Source organism: Cephus cinctus, unplaced genomic scaffold, assembly GCF_000341935.2.
Source record: "Cephus cinctus unplaced genomic scaffold, Ccin1 Ccin1_scaffold0313, whole genome shotgun sequence".
NCBI lineage: Eukaryota > Metazoa > Arthropoda > Insecta > Hymenoptera > Cephidae > Cephus > Cephus cinctus.
The window spans coordinates 41,166-48,642 of NW_014333015.1; the positions used below are offsets into that span (position 1 = coordinate 41,166).

General features: G+C 32.5%; 1 protein-coding gene and 1 long non-coding RNA gene across 6 annotated transcripts in view; one reads left to right on the top strand and one right to left on the bottom strand.

Moving 5' to 3' along the window:
- LOC107266443 (gamma-tubulin complex component 5) overlaps positions 1–3,089 on the bottom strand; it is a 37,131-nt gene extending 34,042 nt beyond the window's left edge. For both annotated transcript variants that reach the window (XM_015736920.2, XM_025083689.1), the window contains exon 1: positions 2,880–3,089. In XM_015736920.2, coding sequence (XP_015592406.1) covers positions 2,880–2,951 — 72 coding nt within the window. In that variant the 5' untranslated portion in view covers positions 2,952–3,089. The remainder of the gene's footprint in view (positions 1–2,879) is intronic.
- Positions 3,090–3,153: 64 nt separating this feature from the next.
- Positions 3,154–5,046, top strand: LOC107266445. 4 transcript variants are annotated; one of them, XR_001537419.2, is made up of 7 exons: positions 3,175–3,333; positions 3,477–3,596; positions 3,669–3,704; positions 3,916–4,025; positions 4,113–4,403; positions 4,540–4,651; positions 4,742–5,046. It is a non-coding gene; the product is annotated as an uncharacterized LOC107266445 (long non-coding RNA). The 4 variants fall into 4 exon arrangements; XR_001537421.1 differs by lacking the exon at positions 3,477–3,596 and having other exon boundaries at positions 3,154–3,333; XR_001537420.2 differs by lacking the exon at positions 3,669–3,704 and having other exon boundaries at positions 3,177–3,333.
- Positions 5,047–7,477: the final 2,431 nt, after the last annotated feature.

Sequence of the window (7,477 nt, forward strand, 5' to 3'; positions counted from 1 at the left end):
CCGTAGTTTCTTGTATCTAAGAGTTGGGCGTGGAAGTCCAAGGTGTCCACGTGTTCTGCTCCGTAGTTTTTTCCATCTAAGTGTTACATGTGAAAGTTCAGAGTGTTCCTCTCCGTAGTTTCTTGTATCTAGATATCGGATATCTAGGGTGTTCAGGTGTTACGCATCGTAGTTTCTTGTATTTAGGTGTTAGATGTGGAAGTTAAGAGTGTTCAAGTGTCCCTCTGCATAGTTTTCTGTGTTTAGGTTTCCCGTTCTGAATCGATCGGCACCAAGATCTATACAATTTCTGTACGAGATCAAGGCATATTGAAATAGCACTTTCTTGACACCTAGGTGTTAGATGTGGAAGTTCAGAGTGTTCAAGTGTCCCTCTGCATAGTTTTCTGTGTTTAGATGTGGAAGTTGAGAGTGTTCAAGTGTCCCTCCGCATAGTTTTCTGTGTTTACGTTTCCCGTTCTAAATCGATCGGCACCAAGATCTATACAATTGCTGTACGAGATCAAGGCATATTGAACTAGCAAAGGAGATGATTTTAATTCACTTCAGTCATCGTCGTCGTCTTCGTACCTCCAACTACTTTTTTAGATAACAGATGGCACTGATTAGTGTTTTGTGGGGGATATCAAAAGACGAGAACACGCTTACCAGCGTACTTCGTTAACGGTTTGGTCCTTACCTCAATACTAAAAACCACCTCGAACATAAAGGAGCTAGGAACCATATGTTCCTATGCTATCGCAGTTCTGAGAATTGCAAAAAACGTCGCCTCATAAGGGCATACGCTAAGGAATATTAAAAATGCTTATGCAACAACCCCAACGGCTCCAGCGTCGAGAGACGATGAGGTGCAGTCAATCTGGTCAAAGTGAACCGATGAGGCAGACATAGAAAGAATCGTGAGTTCTATAGGAAAGAGAGCAATCTTCAATATCGAACAGAGCAAGTGCTCAATATAGAAGAGAGCAAGTGCTCGACATAGAAAGAGATAAGTGTTCCGCTTAGATTTCGACTAGACTGGAGCAATTGCTCATAGTTACGAATTGTACAGCAATTCGTCTCATTGCACCGAAAACGGGGCAACAGCTTGTTAGTTTTGTTCTGCAAACAGAGACAGTGGATATATTTCCGTTATACCAGTTCCCTTACTTTTATTATACCATATCTTCAAATAAACCGCATATTACTATTTTACTCATCACACACAGAGTTATACTTTGAATAGCACCTTACCCACAACACTGTATACACCAAGAAGTATGGTAAAACCTTACAACAATGTAACCCTCAATAGTACCAAACTGACAATAATTAAAATTTCTCTCTTCATAAAATTTCATAATGTCATGGCCCCCCCACTTTCTGTATACTTTACTTTGTTCCATGGGTAACCATACTTATTCACTCGGAGAGAGGTCTTGAATAATCAAAACTTGAAATAGTAGAGTGTTACAATATAGTGAGATGACACATCATTACGTTATTGAAAAGTTTTACTGTAAAATGTTTGTGTCTAACAGCTACTGATCACAGCGAACATAGGAAATATACTTCGCAACAGCATATAAGTTAGAAAGAGTTGATATGCCATAAATTTTATTTCAGATATAAAATATATGCAAGCTGGCCTTTTTTACCAATATTTCCTTAGTGGTATATATATGTCCTTCTTTGATTGATAAGAGGTCAGCAATTATTCAAAATATTATTAAAGAAATTAAATGTAATTACTACCACTTGTGCATTGCACAAAATAAATATACCTTGTATTAATATAAGTTATATTTTGAAACACAATCATGTTTGTATTTATTAACCCTCTATTATATACAATGAGCACAGATTGTACTTATGCAGTATGTAAGGTAGTTCCGATAAATAATACTGTTGTAATTCATATATTTTTCACTGTTCAATATTCAAAATAATTATACTTTTTGAAATGCACAGTAATGACAAATGAGTTCACCAATAGTTTCACTTCTGCATAATATCGCCCTAAGACGTCGTTTCTTAATAATTAAAACACTTCTAACACTTTCTAACACTTTCAATTGGTTTTTAAATTTTCCTGAAAATTTGAAAAAAATGTATTTAAAAAAACAAAACGTCTACTACAGACATAGTACTATATCAAAATATTTTTGTATTGTATAAATGTTTATTGCAATGAAATTGGGATGAATTTAAAAGCGGATAGGGTGCAATACACTCTTTGTGGACTGAATGTACTTAAAAAGTAATATGGACCCGCAAGATTAATATTTAGATAATTGTAATGACTAATTTTATTTTATTAATTGACCTCAAACAATGCAATTGGCTAAAAATTAATAAGTGCAATCACAGTTAATATTCCATTATACTATATCATAGAATATTAATGTAATATATGAAAAACTAGCTAAATCAGATACTACCATATTCATAGTAAAAATTTGTGTACAAAGTCCTTTTGTAGCATTTATTTTTAATTAATTTTTTGCATTAAAAACAAAAATAAATCTATAGGTGATAAAAATTTTAATTTGGCAATGTACTATTTATAAACATCTTATGTTCATTTGTAAAAGATATCGTTACTAGACTATCAAAGATTATAATATAATATTCCTTTCATGGTTTTTCAAATGTCTTAAATGTAAGAAAGTACATGTTTGTAAACTTACTCTCTTGAATACAACAAAGTATATTTTTTACAAAATCATCACCTAACATTTTGATGATTTAAAATCTAAGCTCTTTTTATAGTTATTTATACTTTTATGGATGCTTGTATACACCTTAATAAATATCCAAAAGTGAAAAGTCGTAAGTATTCTTCTTTACACTCTTAGGTTACACAGATGAAAATATGTAAGTATATTTAATTTACTCACCTCAAATCCAGTTATAGCACTAATTAAAAGCTTTAAATCATTGCGAATGTCAATCAACACTCGGGTAACCATGATTATTGTTTATGATCGAATGTACAGACATATAATTTCCAATTAGTATCATTCATCTCACTTTTCATCACTTCCAATCACTTCCTAAAAAAAGTCATGTTACATTTTATCGAATTGCGATATTAGCATTGTTGTCGCTTTATTCGGTTCGTGATTGGCTGTCGGTGTTGTCGGTCGACGAGTGTCAGTATCGGCGCTTCGTGTCCAAGTTCACGGCATGTATGTATGTACATACATACAGTTTGACAGATTGGGGTTATCGTAGGGCACCAGTTTATTTTAATTTTTATTAAAGAAAAAAATCGTAACATTGTGCGTTTAATATTCCGTGAAAAAGCAGTGAAGCGCGTTATGGAATTGCGTATATAGGAGAACACTTGAGGTAAATGACCTTTAATACGAAAAATATATTTTTCCGTAGTATTTGTTGTTCTTCGATCGGCGGATTAAATGAAAAAACGAAAGAGCTTAAGATTAATTTGTAATAGCAAAAAAGTATGCAAAAATTTATTCTTTGCAATTCAGATATTATTTTTGGAAGTCGAAAAAATGTGGAATAGAATCTGCTCGTGAATGACAGGTTGTAGGTTGTTTTTTTTCTGATAAAAGAAGTGATTACAAACGATGTCGTTTATAAAAAAATAGGTGAGTACGTAAACCCTTAAATATTCTTTGCTTGTAAAGAGACTATCTTTTCGTGTCTATTGAAATAATTAGAAATCGATCGATGGAGTCAAAGGAGAGGAGTACGAGGTAAGATTTCTCTTAAAAAGTATATTTGATGTTTTTTGGTTTAACGATAGAATTACTCCTATTCAAAATGGAGAACTGCTTTTTTCTGGATCAAAACATTATATACTTTGCATTTATACCTATATATTGCATTACGGCAAAGTAAACCAGGTTTCTTCAATATTCTTTATATGCAACTGTGTAATATTTTCTTATAATTTTGTTTATACAGGATAAAAACAGATGTGCACCACTAAAATATGAAAAGTTACTGTAACTTATAGAGCATTTCGTATTAAACCGAGTAAAAAGCATGGAAGAAAAAAATACAGAGGAAACAAGGTATAATTAACAGAGGAAAATATTTAATACAGAAAGAATAGAGAACAGGGCGTTACACTTCATGAAATTACATTTCTGTTTTTACAGAAAGTACAACTCTCCAATCGCAGCTCATAGCGTGCAAGAGGAACTGGAAGAGATGCAATCAGGGGCGTGATGTATTACATATTTTAGATAATGCAAGAACGACAGATGAATTGGTTGTGTACTTTGTTTAGAGCGAAGAAAAGCATGAATCACCAACCATCGCTGATGTGGATAAGGACAACAGATTTCGAGGCTATACAATATAGGAATTCGCAAGCTGAAAATGAAGATGATGAGCAAATTGTGGAATCATCGCAAATGACGAACCTACGTTTGTGATGACAGAGGCCGGTACGTAATTTCTTATAACATGTAAGAAATATACAATATAATAGAATTTTTTGTAATGAAAAACTATAGAAATTGTGCTCGTTTATTTAGAAAGAATGGGTTGGTGCTTTTTAACGAGTAACACATTCTGTTACAGGAACGAGCAGATAAACGTAATGGGTACTAGAGATATATAGCGATGCTAATTCATGGTACATCCTACCAACTCAGAAGACTGTTGAAAAACGTGCTTCTATAATAATAATTTGGTATGTATGTGTTTACTTAGGATAAGTGGGAGATAATGAGAATGAATATCATGGTTGTTTTATTTAATTGTCAAATCATTGTTGTTACAGATGGGAAATTCTACAAAAGAAAAGCGAATAAAGCGTTTACATATAGCGGCTATTTATAGGATGCAAGAGGAACTAGAAGAAATGCAAATGAGGACGCGCATAAAACCGCTCAGATATGTGTATGTTTTTATGCAGTTTTTGGTTCTGAATCTCTAAGTTTTCATATACTTAAGAGCGGTGATGGCTTGTTTGTAAAATTAACTTAATAGTCTTTATAGGCCAAAGATTAATTGTTAATGAAACTGTAATGTAGGCATAAAAAACGATACTTATTATAAATAAAAAAAACGAAGTATTTCAATGAATTACGTTGTAATTTATTTTGCACCAATCAATCTTTTCAATTATCAATTTTCAATAAAGCTACATTGTATTAGTTTATCTATGTTATTATTGCAATATATTACAGTTCTTCCTTAATTGTGTAATAAAATATATAATTTTTTTTTCTGTCGGTAACATGGTTTTTTATTTCACCTACGCGGCATGGTCGACGCTCTTTTCTTTTCTGGGCGGGCAATTTCAAGATTGCACAGTAATAGTCAATTTTTTAACAAAAACAATTGACAACAGGGATTGACAATCGACAACAGTCAGTAGCAACGCACCAGCAAAAGTTGGCCGCAAGTGGCAGACACGGCAGTGTGGCCTCTTATAAAAATGACATGTGACTGTGACCGATTCCCATAAGCGCAAACTGATAGTTCGCATAGCAATAAGGTTTTTGAAATATTTCAATAGTTAGGTTACTGAAATATTGAAATACTGAAAAAAAAAACTAATATTGTAATGATAAAATGTAATATCAGTTAAGATTTATTTTCACAACAGATTTTTTTGCTGCACTTTTTTGTTATAAAAACATTTCAATTAATTGATTTTTAAATTATTTGCAGCATTGTATTGCAGAATTGCAGTTGTGATCATTACTTGGAAATATCAAAATTATGAATATTTTAAACTGTATATTGTTTTAATTGCAATCTGTTGTGAAAATAAATCTTAACTGATATTACATTTTATCATTACAATATTAGTTTTTTTTTTCAGTATTTCAATATTTCAGTAACCTAACTATTGAAATATTTCAAAAACCTTATTGCTATGCGAACTATCAGTTTGCGCTTATGGGAATCGGTCACAGTCACATGTCATTTTTATAAGAGGCCACACTGCCGTGTCTGCCACTTGCGGCCAACTTTTGCTGGTGCGTTGCTACTGACTGTTGTCGATTGTCAATCCCTGTTGTCAATTGTTTTTGTTAAAAAATTGACTATTACATTATATGATTTAGCACTGACCCATGATTTTAATTGTATTTTCAAAATTTCCTATAACGTTTTCACTACTCTTTTACATTACTACTGTTTGTCGTAGTTGATTATAATTTAATGGTTATTTAATAATGAATAAAACTTTAGCTGATTCCTTATCAAGTACTACTTGGCGGGTCTGTGCATTTCTTGATATAAATTTGCGTTCATTATACCAGTTATTAAACTCAAAACCAATGTCAACTTTCTATATAGAGCTTATTAACGATAACTCGTCAATAATATCATGGTAAAATCTTAATAACAAACAAATAGTTTTAGGATACTATTAGTACGTTCAAAGCAAGTACTTTGGAATTCCTGGCACGGACCCGCCAAGTAGTACTCAAAAAGGAATCAGCTAAAGTTTTATTAATTATTAAATAACGATTAAATTATAATCAACTACGACAAACAGTAGTAATGTAAAAGAGTAGTGAAAACGTTATAGGAAATTTTGAAAATACAATTAAAATGATGGGTTAGTGCTATATCATATAATAGGCAAACATGTAGTGACTTATGTACTTGACCTCAATAATCTGATATCAATACTTTGTATTAGAGGAATACACAGCACTCCTGTACTTGGCGTAGTTGTTTACACGTAAGTGTTTTTTTGGGGATATCACAAGTTTTTGTTGCTCAACGGGACATAGAAGCTCTAAGCACTGAAATCTATATTATCACAGATATAAAATGTAAATGCATTATGATGTTGCTGATCAGAAAAATATATTACGTTGTCGAAAATGTTTAATGGCATATAAATTTATTTTGTAAGTCCCATTTTCTAGAAATGCATAAAGACATATACAAATTTTCAAAGAAAATGTAATCTTCAATGCATACAAGCGTCGTTAATGGTGTCCAGCTTGTTTCAGCCGTGTGGTAAACGTAAGAGAGGAGAGTGTGCTGGATCAAGAGACTCGGTCGAGTCTCGCGCCAAGTACAGGCAACCGGCTGTACAGGGCGCAGCGCGCCGAGACTCTTTACTCGAGTCAACTCCTTATACCTGTGTTTGGAACGAAATATCTTATAAACCGTTATATATGAGGAAAAGTTATTGATACATTCACTATAGGAATTGAAGGTTCTCAAGCGATTCCCCCCAAGTTCAATACGATTAGTGTACGAGATCAGGGCGTATTGAGATGGCGAGCGAGATGATTTTATTTCAGTTCCGTCGTCGTCGTCTAGCGCAATCAAAATGTAATTTTCAAATATTTACAGTCTTCGAACATGTTACTTTCTTGACTATTCATTTGATTCAATGTAATATGCACATAAAATTATATGTTACGACATGTAACATAATTTTAAATTAATAAATTAATACATATTTGAGTTATAGTGTAATATAATTTCCAACAAATTATTTTGCATTAGTATATTCATGTTTCAATAAATTACTTGCTTCACT